Source organism: Henckelia pumila, unplaced genomic scaffold, assembly GCF_033568475.1.
Source record: "Henckelia pumila isolate YLH828 unplaced genomic scaffold, ASM3356847v2 CTG_254, whole genome shotgun sequence".
NCBI lineage: Eukaryota > Viridiplantae > Streptophyta > Magnoliopsida > Lamiales > Gesneriaceae > Henckelia > Henckelia pumila.
Genome location: NW_027331784.1, coordinates 313,669 through 332,318, shown reverse-complemented (window position 1 = coordinate 332,318; position 18,650 = coordinate 313,669). Strand labels below are relative to the sequence as shown.

Here is an 18,650-nt window from a genome sequence, read left to right as displayed (position 1 = left end):
CAGTAATCGTCTTCTTGAAATTTTCCCTGTTGGTATGACTTTATTTTCAAATCCTACACAATCTCTCTCTCTCTCTGTATCAGCGAGTAACCATTTGTCTCTGTAGGTGGTATGCATGTACAGTAAATACTACAATCTCTCACATCCCTCTCTCCACCTTTCACTTTCCCTGAAATTCTCGAGATTGGCGTCTAAGATAAAGACCCCGGGATCGCATTCAATCGTCTCCCCACTCCACAAATCCTCTCCGATACTTTTTTCTCTCCTCGCGGGAGATACACACAACGAGTTCGAAAGAGCAGCATCTTCATGCGTGAAAGAGGAGGCTCTCTGTGAGAAGAGAGCCTACCTGTTCATGTAACTATCAAAGACGCCATTTTTCTCTCTCTCGAAACACAATATTTCGCAAGGGTTTTCTCGCTTGAGCTCGCTCTCTGGGTTTGCTGCTTTTTTTAAAAAGTCCTTTCTATGTACCGAGAGAACAACGGCAGTAGCAGTAATAGCAAGCAACAGCAGATGGATGCTAGCAAGTATGTACGCTACACACCAGAGCAAGTCGAGGCTCTCGAAAGGGTTTACGCTGAGTGCCCCAAGCCTAGCTCTCTGAGAAGACAACAGCTAATTAGGGAATGTCCTATTTTATCTAACATTGAGCCGAAGCAAATCAAAGTCTGGTTTCAGAACCGCAGGTATGAGTCTCGAGGATGTTGCAACTCTGGAATATAGATGGGTTTTGGTCTTTCTCTACGTTAAAGATAGAATTTTTCGACACTTGTTATGATGGGTTTTATTCAGAAATTAGAAAGTGTGAGGAGTTCTTGTTTTTGGGTATATCTTTTTTCTTTTGACAAATTTTTTTGGATATATCTGCGTTGTAGAAATTTTTTGTCTGCACAGTATTTGTGCTGCTGAGTACATTACTTTCTTCATGTATATAAGTACAAGTATATTGTTGCTGTTATTGTTCTCTCTATAAAGATTCTTGATATTCATGGCTATCGACTTTTGGGCCTCATCTTTTTAACTCGAAGGTTCAGTTTCATAATTTTTTCATACAATAACTTGAAATCTATATTTTGCTAATTGCGTTGGTTTAAGCTTACTGGGTGTTCTTTTTTTTTTTATAATTTTTTTAAATTTCACCAAGACTGAAAACCTAAATGGTATTTGGTGACACAAAAATAAGTTAATTGGTTTCGGGCTGGCTTTACTTTCAGTGTTCAGGTTTTCCTACTTTTTTAAGTAGCTCATGCGTTTTGTCTTCAAATTCACTTGCATCACTTGTGTTGCTATTGCAATTTCCTGACATTCATATTCATTTAACCTGTTGTAAACATGAGCTTGAACTGTTATTTGCTGTTAGTGAAGGCATTAATCATTCAAATTTTGTGTTTCTACACTGGTTATAGATCATCATGGTAGAATATTAACGCAATCTGAATTTAGGTCCGAGACCCTTACTTTGTATTTGGTATGTGTATTTTTTTCTCAAGCACAGTAATACATCTGAATATTATGTAGATGCCGCGAAAAACAGAGAAAGGAATCATCTCGCCTCCAGTCTGTGAATAGGAAACTGAGTGCCATGAACAAGTTGCTGATGGAAGAGAATGATCGATTACAAAAGCAGGTCTCTCAGCTGGTTTATGACAACGGTTTTATGCGCCAGCAAATACACACTGTAAGTTTGCATGATTAAGGGCCCCCTTAGGAGATCTAACTCAGGTTTACTGTTTTATTAAATGTTGTTTTGTATCCTCGGAAAATTTGACGTAATAGGTGAGTACGACCACTGATACAAGCTGTGAGTCTGTGGTTATGAATGGTCAGCAGCAACAACAAAACCCAGCACCTCAGCATCAGCAGAGAGATGCTAACACCCCAGCTGGGTAATTGACCAAAAAGCATCTTAACTATTGAATTTTTTCTGTTGATGTTGTGTAGAATGATTTTGTGAATGCTTACATGCTTTTCGTATCAATGGAATTTTCCTTTGCAGTCTGCTTGCTATAGCTGAGGAGACCCTCGCAGAGTTCCTTGGAAAGGCTACTGGAACTGCTGTCGACTGGGTCCAGATGATTGGGATGAAGGTGCGTTAATTATATTTATTTACTTTTAAAAAATTATCGGTTGTTTTAAGACTTTGCTTTTTTGTGTGGTAAATTTTATCTCTTTGCATAGCCTGGTCCGGATTCTATTGGCATTGTTGCTGTTTCCCGCAACTGTAGTGGAGTAGCGGCACGAGCCTGTGGCCTTGTGAGTCTTGAAGCCACTAAGGTGATATTCATTTTGTTTAATGCTATTTATTTATTTGAAATGTATTTTTTTTTAGTTTTGATGTGTATGCTATATTTTGGGCCATCTCTTGCAGGTCGCCGAACTTCTCAAAGATCGCCTCTCTTGGTATCGGGATTGCCGCTGTATTGATATAGCGAGTGTGATTCCCACAGGAAATGGAGGGACAATAGAGCTCACTTATATGCAGGTTAGCATTAGTTGCTATGAATTCTTTTTGGTCTCTGCAATGGAGAACAAATTTTGAATTATTGGTGCTTTCAACTGGATGTAAATCGACTTTTTCCCCCCTAAAGACTTATGCGCCAACAACATTGGCACCGGCTCGTGACTTTTGGACAGTGAGATACACCACGAGTTTGGAAGATGGCAGTCTTGTGGTGAGTTAATTCTTAGCTCTATTTTCAGTTTTCCAAACTACAGTCTTGATATAATCAGTTGATTTCAAGCTATTCTGTATGGCTTTATGAATTATATGTTACATATTTCTCCGACATCCCTTTTTGAATCTAATGTACTGATTCTCAGATTTGTGAGAGGTCATTGACATCTACTACTGGTGGACCAACTGGTCCTTCTGCTACATGCTTTGTGAGAGGTGAAATGTTGCCTAGTGGCTACCTTATACGTCCTTGTGATGGTGGTGGCTGTATCATCCACATAGTCGATCATGTTGACTTGGAGGTAAGGCGTTTCTTGTGGTTCTCTGTTGATTTACCTTATTTGTCTTATCCAATGTAATATGGTTTTTATTCTGTCACAGATTTGGAGTGTTCCAGAAGTTATAAGGCCACTTTATGAATCTTCTAAAATTCTTGCACAGAAGATGACTATGGCTGTGAGAACTCTCAATTGGATGGTTGTGATTGTTTGAGCTATTTGTGCCTATTTTGACTTGTGCACTCTGCATGTGTTATTCAGGCGTTGCGTCATGTTAGGCAAATTGCTCAAGAAATGAATGGAGAGATTCAGTGTAATGGTGGTCGACAACCTGCTGTTCTGAGAGCTTTAAGTCAGAAATTGTGTAGGTGAGAAATGTTATGTATGAATATGATGAAGTCGCCAAAATTGAATTTGGGACCTTTCAGTTGGTTCTGTGTTGTGAGGTTAATTTTCCGAACTTTAATTTTTGTGAGTGACTTTAGGGGATTTAATGATGCTGTCAATGGCTTTGCTGATGATGGTTGGTCAATAATGAGTACCGATGGAGTGGAAGACATAACTATTGCCATCAACTCGTCTCCGAGCAAGTTTCTTGGTTCACAATATAATACATTGTCGATGCTTCCCAGTTTTGGTGGAGTTCTCTGTGCTCGGGCATCGATGCTTCTCCAGGTTTGTTTTCATTCATCGATGTTGAAATCTATGTCCGTGTGTTGTGATAAGAGTATATCTTACTAGCATTTTGTATAATGCAGAGTGTGCCACCTGCTTTACTTGTTCGGTTTCTTAGAGAGCACCGATCAGAATGGGCCGATCATGGTGTTGATGTTTATTCTGCTGCTTCCCTGAAAGCAAATCCATATGCAGTCCCATGTGCAAGACCTGGTGGATTTCCAAGCAGTCAAGTGATTTTGCCCCTTGCACAGACTGTTGAGCACGAAGAGGTAAATTAGATGTACTCTTACACGATTTTCCCAATGTTGTATTGAATTTGCAGTTGTTTCTGATGAGATTTGTTCCTCTGGATTTAGTTTCTTGAGGTAGTTCGCTTAGAGGGGCATGCCTTCTCTCCTGAGGACATTGCTTTGTCAAGGGATATGTACTTGTTACAGGTTCTTATTTTTACAGCAAAATCAAGAGGAATTATATTCTTTTCCTATGCAGTAAGTGAACTTCATTTCTATTTTGTTACAGTTGTGCAATGGGATCGATGAATCAACATCTGGTGCATGTGCACAGCTTGTATTTGCACCTATCGACGAATCATTTGGCGATGATGCACCTTTACTGCCTTCTGGTTTCCGTGTTATACCATTGGATCCTAAATCAGTTGAGTGGAGTCTCATTTTTCTGGTCTTGAAAAATGATATGAAATAATTGAATTAAATATTTTTCTTTGATGCAGGATGGGCACGCAACGACTCGAACACTTGACTTGGCTTCCGCCCTCGAGGTAGGACATGGTGGAGCTCGTTGTGCTGGTGAAGCTGATGGGAGCACTCAAAATCTTAGGTCTGTTTTGACAATCGCATTTCAGTTCACGTTTGAAAGTCACTATCAGGACAGTGTAGCTGCCATGGCCCGTCAATATGTACGTAGTATTGTTGGGTCCGTACAGAGAGTAGCCATGGCCATAGCTCCATCTAGGCTCAGCTCCCATTTTGTACCTAAGCCACTCCCTGGTTCACCTGAGGCAGTGACATTGGCACGATGGATTTTTAGGAGCTATGGGTATGATGTAATCTCCTTGTTAATGTCTTGTGATAGTATTATTAGAGTATTTCCTATATTGTCTGAGACTATGTGCCAATTGTGTGGATCCTTTTTTTTTTTTTTTTTGGTAGGGTGCACACGGGTGCTGAACTCTTCGAGCCCGAATCCAGTTCTGGGGATGCCATTCTTAAACAACTTTGGCATCACACTGATGCTATTATGTGCTGCTCTGTCAAAATGAATGTTAGTCATTTCATTTTGTAGCATTAGTTCGCCCGGTTTTGAGAGGTGCAAACTGACACAGATAAATTGGCAAATTTGAATGACACAGGCATCAGCTGTATTTACATTTGCAAACCAGGCTGGTCTTGACATGCTGGAAACGACTTTGGTGGCCCTTCAAGATATAATGCTTGATAAAATTCTGGATGAAGCTGGTCGGAAGATTCTCCTTTCTGAATTCTCCAAGATCATGCAGCAGGTGAAATCTTGAAACCCCCAATAACTTTAGTAGGGCTGACTCGCATGAGAAACGTAGCGTGTTAAATTTTGCTGGACTTGTGTGCAGGGCTTTGCTTATTTGCCGGCGGGAGTCTGTGTTTCAAGCATGGGTAGGCCTGTTTCATACGAGCATGCTATCGCATGGAAGGTGCTGAATGATGACGATTCAAATCACTGCCTAGCTTTCATGTTTGTAAACTGGTCTTTTGTTTGATTCCCCATTAGACTATAAACTAAGCCTTTAATCGTTAAGTTATGATGTGTACGTACCCTTTAATTTGTTTTGTCAAACTCTTGGAACTTTGTATGGCATCTCCCTTTTGACTGCGCCGGAAAGGTTGATCCATCTTCTCTTCTTCACTAACACAGAGTAGTGTCCCAACCTTTAATCTCAAGTCTAAAATCTGTATCTTTTCACATGGACTATTACTCATTGTATTTATATGGGAAAAACGAAAACAAGACAAACTTAAGTTTTTGTTCTTTTTCGTAACTGTTGAGTATGTCATGAATGGATTGGAACAAAAAGGATGCAATGTATGCTTTTGTCGTGGAATTTTATATTGAACCTGCTTTCTCATTTGTCTTCATCACACATGTATATTTCATATTATGTTACCCCAATAATTACACTCGTACGACGGCAAATAACATGGTTTCTTTGTTTCAGCTGTTGTGTTTATGTTTCAGAATTCTCCATGTTAAGACTTGGAATTTACCAAACTATTTAAATTCGATTATATTTCGTAATCGTAATAATTACAAGAGAAAAGGTTTTGGAGGGTTCTTCCCAAAATCAAATATCGTATCTATTTTGTCGGTAAATGCTTGGCTGTTGAAATAAGTTTTCAGAAGATGATATTTGTTTCGAGCGTGTATTCACTGTTCTTAAGGAAATATTGTTCCCACTATGTTGCTGCTGGAATAATAGCAATTTTCCTCTAGGATGCTCGAACCAAGACCAGAATTTATAAACAGCAAATCTATAAATTCCCCCAAAACAAATAGAGAATGAAAGTTGATTGCTATGGAAACGAATAAAAAGAAATGGAAATCTTATTACTATCTGAGACCATTAACTGATATTTATAATATATACACAATCTTTGAGAAATGATGTGACTTTTCAATATCCACTTGGAACAGACACCCTTTCAATTCATAAGTTTGCAACACTTCGTTCAGACTAGTAGGCACCTTTCCAACTCATAAAGTTGCACCACTTGATTCACAGATTTATGATATAGTATTAGTAACTATTTCCAACAATCCCCCACTTAGTTAGTGATACGAGCAATCATAAATAAAGATTTGTGCATATAGAAGGTGTCTTTCGACTTAAACCTACTACTTGTACAAACATTTCAAAATCTTGACGAAAATCTTGGTTGTTTGTAACTTAAACCAACATTTTGAAATTGAAAAGATTGGAAACATCATACACACAAAACTTGTTTTCCTAATTTGTTCACCGTGAGCTTTAGCACCATGTTATGGCCTTGTGCTACTCCTGGATTCAAGAACACTTACAAAATTTAGTATTATTTTGTTTTAAAAATTTTGACAGAAGCGGCACCACCTCTTGTGTTCTCATAGGTGAAGTACAGTTGAAATCTCATTTGAGATTTATTGTTCAATTCCGAACTTAAACCTTCACTAAGAATATTTAATGTTCAACCTCTTTTCCATAAGTACGATATGAATTATAGTACTTGCTTCATGTCATTAATAGTTTGTTGTTACCTATTAAACCTTTAAAATTGCAATGCAATAATGAAGGTAAGGTTCCTATTATTAGTGACAAATTATAATGATTTCAGACCCATTGCACTTGTAGTGCATTGTATCACATCTCTCGAGAGCCCTTTTGTTAATGGGTTAGCAAGGTTCTTATTGGATCTAACATAGACAACTGTTAGAATGTCATCAGAAATTAGTTGTCTAATATATGCATGTCTTAAAGCAATATGTCTTGATTTTCCATTATAAATTCTGTTAAATGCTCTTGACATAGTTGCTTGACTGTCACAATGCAAAGAAACCGCTGGCATTGGTTGTGGCCACAACTTTATATCTAGAAGTAAATTTCTCAGCCATTCCGCTTCTTTTCCTGCTGCTGCTAAAGCAATGAATTCAGATTCCATGGTTGAATGAGTAATGCAAGTTTGTTTTTTCGAAGCCCAAGAAATAGCTCCTCCACCCAAAGTAAAAATCCAACCAGACGTTGATTTATTGTCACTGACACTAGTTATCCAACTAGCATCTGTATAACCTTCCAGCACTGATGGGAACTTATTGTAGAACAAAGCCAAGGACTTAGTCTTCTTTAAATATCCGAGAACCCTCCCAATGGCTCTCCAATGTTCAGTGCTAGGATTGTGGGTATATCTTGAAAGCTTGCAAACAGAAAAGGCAATATCGGGTCTTGTACAATGCATAGCATACATTAGACTACCTATGGCACTAGCATAGTCTAATTGACTAATGGATCTACCCGAATTTTCTACCAACTTATTTGAAACATCAAATGGGGTATTGGCTTCTTTAATTCCCAAGTGATTGAACTTGGACAGAACTTTATCTATATAATGAGATTGACATAAAGCAAAACCCCCACTATGCTTTGTCACTTTGATTCCTAATATAGTGTCAACTTCTCCTAAATCTTTCATTTTAAACTGAGAAGATAAATAAGATTTAGTGTCATTCACTCCTTGCATGTTAGTTCCTATAATCAACATGTCATCAACATATAGGCATATAATAACACCAGCATCTTTGGTAAACTTAGAATAAATACATTTGTCCGCACCATTATGACTAAAGTCATGTGATAATATCACACTGTCAAATTTCTCATGCCATTGTTTAGGCGCTTGCTTTAGTCCATATAAAGATTTAACCAATTTGCAAACTTTTTGTTTATTTTCAGGAAGTATAAAACCTTCTGGTTGGTCCATGTAAATCTCTTCGTCAAGTTCACCATTTAAAAATGTTGTTTTGACGTCCATTTGATGAACATGTAAATCATAAATTGATGCTAGAGCAAATAATACTCTTATAGAGGCAATTCTTGCTACAGGAGCATATGTGTCAAAATAATCGACACATTCTTTTTGTCTAAATCCTTTTGCCGTAAGTCTTGGTTTGAAAGTTTGTAGAGAACCATCAATATTATATTTCCTTCTAAACACCCAATTACAACCAATGGGTTTTGAATTTGGTGGTAAATCAACTAAAATTCATGTTCCATTTGCTAGAAGAGAATCCATTTCATCATTTATAGCTTCTTTCCAGAAACTGGAATCTCTTGAATCCATAGCTTCATTATATGACCTTGGATCATCTTCTATATGCAAAACAATGGGTATTTTATTCAATACTTCACCTCTCCTTCCTTCAACCAGAAAAGTTATTGCTTGTGAAGAAATAAAATCTGAACCAAAAGTCTTTTCTTTTCTTGCTCTTTGACTTCTCCTTGGTTCATTAGAAGATTCAACAGATTTTCGTTTCTTATGTGAATATAAATCAGAATTCATCGTAGTGTTTTGTGATGTATCTTCAGGAATGTTTTCATTTGATTGTGGATGAATTCTAGAATCTTTAGGAAAACTTGTTTCCAAGAATTCGACATCTCTTAATTCTATTATTGTGTTAGAGTTCATATCCAACAATCTATATGCTTTGGAATTCTCAGCATATCCGACAAAAATACTTTTAAGAGCTCTAGGTCCTAACTTGGTCCTTTTAGGATCTGGAACTCGATAATAGGCTAAACAGCCCCATACTCTCAAATAATTTAGATTTGGCTTCCTTCTTTTCCATGCTTCATATGGAGAAGTTTTAGTTTTCTTTGATGTAATTCTATTATGAACATGACATGCTGTTAACAATGCCTCTCCCCATAGATTAGTTGGTAGTTTAGCATGTAGAAGCATGGCATTGATCATGTCTACCAACGTTCTATTTTTTCTTTCCGCCAAACCATTTTGTTGTGGAGTGTAGGGTGCACTAGTTTGATGAATTAATCCATTTTCTTCACAAAATGCAGTAAAATCGAGTGGAAAATATTCACCACCTCGATCACTTCGTAGGATTTTAATCTTCTTGTCCAATTGATTTTCAACCAAGACTTTATAGCTTTTAAAAACATCAAATGCTTGATCTTTTGTTCTCAATAAATAAACATGAGTAAATTTCGAATGATCATCTATGAAAGTTATAAAATATCTTTTTCCACCTCTAGTTAAATGTCCATTTAATTCACATATGTCTGTGTGTATAAGTTCAAGCAATTCAGTTGTTCTTTCATTCTTAGGAAAAGGTTTTCTAGTCATTTTCGCTTGTATGCATATTTCACATTTTCCAGAGACAGAGATATGATTTGAACAAGAAATTAAACCATGCTTTGACATAAATTTCATAGATTTGAAGTTAAAATGTGATAATCGAGCATGCCATAAATTAAAAGAAGACTCAAGAATATAAGCAAAAATATTAGCTTTATTGATACTTAGTTTAAACATTCCATCACATGAGTATCCTTGTCCTACAAATACACCATTCTTAGAAATTATTAATTTCTCTGCTTCTAAAACAGCCTTCAATCCCTTTTTGCACAACAAACTTGCAGAAATCAGATTCTTTCTTACATCTGGAACGTGCAGTACATTCATCAAAATCATCTTCTTTCCGGAAGTAAACTGTAATTCAATGGTTCCCCTTCCTAGTACCATGGCAGTATCATGATTTCCCATTAAGACTTTTTCATCTTTTTCAGCAATTTCATAGTTTTTGAATAAACTTTTCTCATTGCAAACATGAATGGTTGCACCAGAATCATACCACCAATCAATAGAGTTTTCAGTTGTTGCCATGTTGCATTCCATTATCATACTTATTTTAAGATCAGATATCATGGCAACAATATCAGGAGGAGGACTTGGTGGATGCTCAATAAGATTTGCATTCTTGTGTCCAACATTTCCCTCAACTTTCAATTTCTTGTAGAACCTGCATTCTTTCTTGTAATGACCTTTCTTTCCACAAAAGTAACATGTCTTGTTGTTTTTCTTGTTGGCATAATTCTCGGTTGAAGATTCTGCAAACTTTCTTTTCTTCCCAAAATACCCATTTTTCTTAGTGCTAGACTCAACATTGTTAACTTTGGAGCCAGATTCTAAAGCAAATTTGTTCTCACGAATGCGAGTTTCCTCTTCGATTCGAACATGTTTTATAAGTTGGTCTACATAAAATTCTTCAGAAGTGTGCAACAATTTCTTTCCGTAGCCATTCCAAGTGGCTGGCAATTTTGCAATCACAGCAGCAACTTGCAATGGCTCAGACACTTCAATTTTCAAATCCTTGAGTCTAGAAACTAAGACAAGCAATTCATCAACTTGATCCAGAACAGGTTTATTGTGGACCATTTGAAACTCAAAAAATTTCATGCTTAAAAATCTGTCCGTACCTTGTTTTTCTGATATATATTTGTTCTCCAATGCGCTCCAGATTTCCTGTGGGGTTTTGATTGAACGAAAAAGATCATACAATCTATCCGATAAGGCATTCAAAATATATCCTCTGCAGCGTACTTCATCAGATTCTCTTTTCTTACAAGATGCTTTGATCGCATCGGTATCTTTATCAGTTGAAGCAGGAATAGCGGGCAGATCTTGGCTTAGTAGATATGCGACTCCCAATTCGGTGAGTAGGAAGAACAATTTGTCCTTCCAACGAGTAAAGTTAGTCCCATCGAAACGGTCCAAGTTGAATGCATCAAAAACAGATTTCGATCCAGTAGCTTCCATTGAAAGGGAAAAAAAATCTTAATTATATTTCCTTAAGATTGTTGAAATAAGTTTTCAAAAGATGATATTTGTTCCGAGCGTGTATTCACTGTCCTTAAGGAAATATTGCCCCCACTATATTGCTGCTGGAATAATAGCAATTTTCCTCCAGGATGCTCGAACCAAGACCAGAATTTATAAACAGCAAATCTATAAATTCCCTCAAAACAAATAGAGAATGAAAGTTGATTGCTATGGAAACGAATAAAAAGAAATGGAAATCTTATTACTATCTGAGACCATTAACTGATATTTATAATATATACACAACCTTTGAGAAAGGATGTGACTTTCCAGGTAGATATCCACTTGGAACAGACATCCTTTTAATTCACAAGTTTGCAACACTTCGTTCAGACTAGTAAACATCTTTCCAACTTATAAATTTGCACCACTTGATTCACAAATTTATGATATAGTATTAATAACTATTTCCAACATTGGCTTAGTAACTATTTCCAACATTGGCTGCCTGCAAAACCAAAAAGAAGCAAGGAGGCGTGGCCGTATAGTATCTGTGTCTATGGAGTAGGGGCAGATGTCCTAAAATGCCCACGAAATTTGTCCCCATTTGTTAATTAACTACCTGCCCTCCAACGTCTTTTCAATCTCAATAGTAATAATTAATTTAATAGGAGGATTACAATTACAGAAAGGTATGATATAAATAAACAAATGGTACAACTATTTCCTCCTCTTTTTACTGTTTTTTCGTGGATTCTAATATAACTACTTTTTTTTCCCCTCTGGTTACATGCTTGTATGAGCATGCTAGATACATGTTTTGTGAATTTTGAATTTAACGGTTGTGATATATCTGATGAGCAATACTTAAAATTACTTGTTGATTATAAAATATATATAATTAGGAAAATAAATAATTATTTTCTATTAAGGGACAGAGAAAGTGATTCAAAGGCGCAGATGTCATATTTTCAATTTCAACTCACTTCTGTGGTTTGAAGTTCTCAACTTACATCACATTCGTCGATGAGTTCTTAGCCTATTAGCTAAGACCGAGGCATTGAGTCATATGGTCTCAAGTTCGATTTTCGCTGATTGCGGATAGATTTTTTAATTTATTTAGGTAGATTTAGTAGTATATTTGTAATTTTTTGTTCGATATAAGCACGTTTCGAGTTCATGCTCACGTCCCGTCGTTTGTGCGGACATTTTTTTTTATATCGTTGTACTATGATTCCACATTGTAATTGTACTCTCAAAAAAAAAAAATTGCATCACATACGAGCGTTTAAGTCGGTTGTGCGGGGTTTTTTTTTTATATCGTTGTACTTTGATTCCACATTGTAACTGTACTCTAAAAAAACAAAAAAACTTACATCACATACGAGCGTTTAAGTCATCTATAGGTAGATTTGAACTTGTAGCACACGGATACATAATAACGGGCCTTAAATTCTCCTAGTCAAAGAATTTAATTATCTATTTTGTGCGCGCAGTTTTTTTTATATCATTGTACTCTGATTTCACATTGTAATTGTACTCTAAAAAAAACCCCACTTACATCACGGGTATTTTTTTAAACCTTAGTCAACTTTTTTTTTTAAAAAAAAAAAATTGACCTTCCCTGGTGCAATTCATATCACTTGGGGAGGTCAATTTTTTAAAAAAACGTTTATCAAGGTCAATTTCCCAAATATCCCCTTACATCACATACGAGCGTTTTAGATCACGTTTGGATTTTGTAGTTATTTTTTAAAATAAGTGTTTTTTTAAACTATAATTTTTTGCTTTTGAAAAAAAACTTTTTTTCACTTAAAAAAAATACTTATTTGGTCATCCAAACACCTTATTAGCCCAAAAAGCACTTTTTAAAAAAATATGCTTTTTTGGCTGACTTTTGATGCCGAACGGGCCTTAGTCATATGTAGGTACATTTGTACTTGTAGGTTGTAGCACAATGGGCCTTAAATTCTCCTAGTCAAAGAATTTAATTTGACCTATTTTGGATTTGTTTCATTCTTTGTTTGGTTTGGTTGATTGCTTAAAATTGTTCCAAACTGAAAATGACCAGGCCCTCCCCAATTTAAGAAACATCTAAAGCCCGATTCTGAATTCAAATTTTCAGCCCAAATTGAAGCCTTGAGAAAAATAAACCCTCGCCCTATAAATTCCCCTAACCCTAATTTATCAGCTATCATGAAGAAGAACGCAGCTGCATTTCTAAGATGATAAAATATTTGCAGATCTCTTTTATGCGTTTGTAGCATATTTTGCATTTGGTTTGCATCACCTTGATTCTTTTCTACTGGTTGTTTGAGATGTATTTTATCGATGAGGAAGAATTCCCAAAGTATAGGAAGTGCCGTATGACACTTCAAAACGCAGCATTCGCGCAATCGGTTCACCGGTTAATTCCGCCGCCGGCAAGCTTTGTCTTTGTGACAAATATTGTTGATCGGTGGGGACTGTTTGATATCCGCATTGTCGCTGTGTGTGTGATTTGAAACGGGTCTCTGAGGTTCATTCTATAAAGATTATTACTTTTCTTTTCGCCGATGTATTCTCTGTGTCATTGTTTTCTGTGGTTTTTCATTCAGTGGTCCAATGCCACGTCGGCTGTAGCTGAATATCGGCAATGACGGTCGATGCTTTGATTGGGCCGAGACCAATTTACTTTTTCGCATGTTGATAGGAATCCGTGGATCGATTGTTTTCGGTTCGTCTCCGGAGCCGATTTGTGCGATTACATTTTTTTGTACATTTTTTTCCTTATATTTTGAGATAAATTTACCAATGAGGAAGAATTCCCAAAGTATAGGAAGTGCCGTAAGACACTTTAAAACACAGCATTCGCAGAATCGGACTCCGCTGTTTGCAAGCTTTGTCTTTGTGACGAATTTTGTTCATCGGCGGGGGCTCTTTGATTTCCGCGTTGTAGCTGCGTGTGTGATTTGAAACGGGTCTCTGAGGTTATATTTATATCATGAATTGTTTCATTTGATTCTGAATATGAGTAAATGATTGAATGCTAAAAATAGTTGTGCAATAACATATTTTTCGTGCTATCACGAATAGTTATCATGCGAAACCTAGCTTTTCTATTCTTTGGTCAAAGAATTTCTCTCTTCATATTTTATTTTTCGAGATGGAGAAGAATAGTCCTAGCGCAACAACGCTTGCCGGCCCGGCCAAGCCGATTGTTTTTCGGGATGCTGAAAGAAAGTCTTCGGTGTATTTAATCATTTTGCCGATATTATGAGTTTACCGTCACAACATTATACAAGGCTTTAAGGCTATGTTTGGTAGGGCGGATTAGCCTAGGATTAGAGAATTAGTAACATGTTTGACTCGTTTTTTAAAGAAATGTGGATACCCACGGGCCCGTGATTGAACACTGTTCATTCATGAAAACGGTGGGTTATGAATCCCTTTTTCAACAAGGTATTGCCAGTCCAACTTTCTACAGTAGACATGACAATGACTTTTGTTCTCAATTTTACCCCTTTGCTCTACTTAATCCACCGTTCATCACAGAACTCCTCTCTTCCTTTTGACGATGGCCGCTATTATTCGGAGTTGTAGAAAAATTACTATGAGTTCTTCCCCTTTTCCAAATTTTACGTTGATTCCTTATATTTGTTCGTTCAAAAAAACCTTCGTGGACTCGCAAATCAATGATTCGCAAACCTGCAAATTTTTTTTTCCAAAAAATCAAATTGACTTACATGCACAGAAAACCCAGACTCGAATTCTTCCAGAAAGCTACAAGACCTGAAACTTAAAAATTCGGATGCATAAAATTTCTTTTCATATTCTGACCTCGATCGTTTATCACATATCTAATTGGAGTAGTTGACGCAAATTTGATGCAAAAGAATCACGAGTTTAATTGGAGTAGTTGACAGATTTGAAGCCAAGGAATTGCGAACTCCAACTTCTTCCGCTCACATATCACGACGGTACAGCATAATGTTGGTGGATTTGTGAAAAAAGTGGAGTAGCATTTTAGGGTATTTTGGGTATAAAATTGTTTTCCAACTTTTAATCCCAAATGTAAAAAACCAACCAAACAAAAAAAAGGTTTTATTTTAAATTTTAAAAATACTTACATAATTCATATTTATCCTAAATATTATCTTTACATTAATAATTTCATCACATGTACCAAACGCAGCCTAAGAATATCATATCATCTATCCATCCATATCCTCGTTTATTAATTATCAAATTCATCCCCATATCAATCGGATATTCAATTTCGTCTCATTGAATATTCAATTTCGTCTTATTCCCCTACTCATTGGAGGATCTAATATCAATTATTTTGATAAAATATACTTATTTATTAGATTTTATACCAAATTTTTTTAAGAGAACAATAATAAAAAATTGAAACATAAAAGAAAATCAATAACCTAAGAATTATTATATAAAAAATAACAAAATATTATAAATAATTTATCTCAATATAATTATTATACAATATGGTATTAGATTTATAGTAATAATTTTCATTGTTCCATCCAACTAATATAATTCAACAAAAAAATTAAATTAACATTTCCTTAATATAAATTAATAATATGTATATCCTCTTTCATTCGGATATTAATAATATGTATATCCTCTTTCATTCGGATTGGATATCGAATTTTTCATCTTGGAGGAAATTGTCATCTCTACAAGACTTCGGTTGATATCATGTTTTGATTTGTATTTCATGTATTTTATAAATGTAAATTAAATAGAATCATATCCAATTCTGTGGGGAACGGTGCCACGAGTGCTTTTTGTTACAATACGAAAAATAAACACATTCTCTCTAAATTCTAAGGTGGGTGTATTCAATCCAGAGTTTTAATAACTTTTAGTGACTTTTTAAAATGATAGACTTTTGTGGAGTTGATGGATTTTTATTGACTTTTATAGAATCTCACGGATTTACAAACAGATTTTCATGGATTCTTTGTAGACTTTTGCAGGACTTTTATAGAGATTTGTAAACTTTTCATATAATTACATGAATTTGTATCTTAAATATATCTTTTTTTTCTTTGAAGTAATAATTGTTTGACATAAATAATAACTTTATGGGAAAATTACAAATTTAATCATATATGTTTGACACTTTGCGATTTTAGTTCTCTATATTTTCACGTTTCAGTTTTAGTCATTCATGTTCTATTTTTTAGAATTTCGGTCCTTTTTATTCAAAAATGCTTACGTGGCACTGTACATGTCAGCTCCACATCAGCACTGAATTTGTGTCACGTCAGCGCCACGTCGAAAAAGGATTAAAATTGCCGAAAAAATTAAGATAGCGGTTTGCGCTTTTGGTCCTCTATGTTTTCACATTTAAGTTAGTCCTGCATGTTTTATTTTTGGCAATTTCGGTCTTTTTATTCAAAAATGCTTATGTGACACTGTACACGTCAGCTCACATCAGCATTGAATTGATGCCACGTAAAAAAAGACTAAAATTGTCAAAAAAAATAAAGATAACGGACTAAAATTAAAATATGAAAATATAAAGGACTGAAATCGCAAAATGATAAACATACAGGACAAAAAAAATAATTTTTCCTAAATTTATTTGAAATATTTTTTTAATTTATTGATGAAAATGGATTTCATTTATTTTAAATGTATATATATATATATTATTGTAACAAAATTATAAACTAAAAACTTTGCGATTGTGTAAAATTATTTTTTTAAAAAAACATATGACAACTTATAAATTATTTTATCAATTATATCATAAAAATTTATTTGTTTTTTTATCATGTCTGTTATCCGCTATTCAAATATTTGAATTAAATCATATTATAATTTATTAAATCATATATTATTATCATTAAATATTATAATTATTGATATAAATCATATATTAAAAAGCACAAAATATTTGGAAAATTTCAAATTTTTAAATAATATTTTTTCTTTTGATTTTTGGAGAAGAACGAAAAAATACATATATAGGAGAGAGTGAGATAGAGAGGGGTGAGATAGTGAAGAGTGAGAAAATGTGAGAAAAAAATATAAATGATGGGTTTTATAAGTTTAAGAAATCCATCCAAATCTTTGGGTTAGACCAAAGACATTTTTTTACAAAATATAGTTGTACCTTAAGCATTAATGTTTGTATGTCCATGATTTTCATGGAGTTATTAAAAGTTCATTGACATTTTGAATAACACTAGACTTTTATAGAGTTTTTAAAAGTCAAGGTTGAATACCACTTGACTTTTAAAACTCTAAAAAAGTTTATTTTGAATACCACAAAACTTCTATAGAGTTTATAAAAGTCATGATTGAATACCACTAGACTTTTAAAATCCATAAAAGTCATTAATTCTCCGGATTGAATACACCCCCCTAATACTCGCATGCAATTGCGACACAAGGGCCAAGCCCATTAAAGATGACTTGTCGGTAGCTAGTATTTAAAAAATTTAGACTTCGTTTGGTATCATTATTAATAATGCATGTATAAAATTATCATGTCTAATCCTACGTTCTTCTTATCATATTATTTATTCATTTATTAATTATAATTTTACATCAATCAAATCATTAATTATTTATCTTAAATCAATCTAAATAATTGAATTTAAATTACTATATTACTCCTTATAAATAATATTATTTATTTTTAAAATGATAAAACGGTAATTTATTCTTTTTTATATAAAATTTAATCAATCATATCAAATAAACTATAATATATCAATCAAATCAAATATTATATTCACTATCATTTTTTATTTATTTTTTATTACATTATTTATTTATATATTATTTATCACATCACCCGTACCAAAATGAGCCTAATAGGATTTTAAATATTTTACTCTTCAGTTTATTTTCGGCCTATTATTTTGTTTGAACTTTGAAATAGGTGTCATCTTTATTCATCGAGTTTTTCAGAAATTAAAAAAGTGTTGCGAGATTTTGATATTATCTCTCAATTTCCACCATTTAACAACAAACAAAATCGAAGAACCCGTAAGATGATCAGGACATCAATCTGAGTACAAGGTTAGTGAAGATGATATATTGTATGTGAATAACCGAATAGTTGTTCTCAATATTGCAGACTTGAGACTGAATATTTTGAAAGAAACCCATTGTAGTTGTTTTAGTGTTCACCCTGGAGGCAGAAAGATGTACAATGATTTGAAGAATCAGTATTGGTGGAAACAAATGAAGTCTGGTGTGACTGAATTTGTATCAAAATGTTTGAATTGCCAACAGGTGAAGGCTGAAAGAAAGAAACCAGATGGCTTATTACAGAGTTTATCGATTCCTGAATGGAAATTGGACCACATTTCCATGGACTTTGTAACGAAGTTGCCACGATCATCTCGAGGATGCGATGTTGTTTGGGTGATCATTGACAGATTGACAAAATCTGCATGCTTTATTCCTTACCGAATGACTTATCGTCATGATCAAATGGCGGATCTCTATATTCGAGAAGTGGTAAGATTGCACGGTGTGTCAAAGTCGATTGTATCTGACCGAGATCCGAGGTTTACTTCGCATTTTTGGCATAGCCTATAGGAAGCTGTAGGTACGCGCTTACATTTGAGTACTGCTTACCATCCTCAAACTGACGGTCAATCTGAACGAACTATTCAGACGCTTGAGGATATGTTGAGA

The 18,650-nt window shown here is 34.8% G+C and overlaps 1 protein-coding gene and 3 non-coding genes across 4 annotated transcripts; all 4 read left to right on the top strand.

The window, feature by feature from the left end:
- LOC140870811 (homeobox-leucine zipper protein ATHB-14-like) lies at nt 1-5,597 on the top strand. The gene is made up of 18 exons (XM_073273211.1): nt 1-689; nt 1,522-1,681; nt 1,780-1,889; nt 2,000-2,090; nt 2,182-2,277; nt 2,372-2,485; nt 2,592-2,675; nt 2,824-2,979; nt 3,059-3,133; nt 3,217-3,323; nt 3,441-3,630; nt 3,714-3,902; nt 3,990-4,070; nt 4,153-4,287; nt 4,364-4,689; nt 4,803-4,914; nt 5,003-5,152; nt 5,240-5,597. The coding sequence occupies exons 1-18, from the start codon at nt 469-471 to the stop codon at nt 5,384-5,386; spliced, it is 2,544 nt and encodes an 847-aa protein (XP_073129312.1). The 5' UTR covers nt 1-468; the 3' UTR covers nt 5,387-5,597.
- Nucleotides 5,598-13,311: 7,714 nt separating this feature from the next.
- Nucleotides 13,312-13,377, top strand: LOC140870816 (small nucleolar RNA U49). The gene has a single exon (XR_012147543.1). It is a non-coding gene; the product is annotated as a small nucleolar RNA U49 (small nucleolar RNA).
- Nucleotides 13,378-13,583: 206 nt separating this feature from the next.
- LOC140870815 (small nucleolar RNA snoR2/U65) lies at nt 13,584-13,736 on the top strand. Its single transcript, XR_012147542.1, has one exon. It is a non-coding gene; the product is annotated as a small nucleolar RNA snoR2/U65 (small nucleolar RNA).
- A 36-nt stretch (nt 13,737-13,772) lies between these two features.
- Nucleotides 13,773-13,958, top strand: LOC140870814 (small nucleolar RNA Z112). The gene has a single exon (XR_012147541.1). It is a non-coding gene; the product is annotated as a small nucleolar RNA Z112 (small nucleolar RNA).
- Nucleotides 13,959-18,650: the final 4,692 nt, after the last annotated feature.

Coding starts and splice junctions, on each gene's coding strand:
- LOC140870811 (XM_073273211.1), top strand. CDS start 469: ATGTACCGAGAGAACAACGGCAGTAGCAGTAATAGCAAGCAACAGCAG. Junction 2,278..2,371: donor TGAGTCTTGAAGCCACTAAG/GTGATATTCATT, acceptor CATCTCTTGCAG/GTCGCCGAACTTCTCAAAGA. Junction 3,631..3,713: donor GGGCATCGATGCTTCTCCAG/GTTTGTTTTCAT, acceptor TGTATAATGCAG/AGTGTGCCACCTGCTTTACT.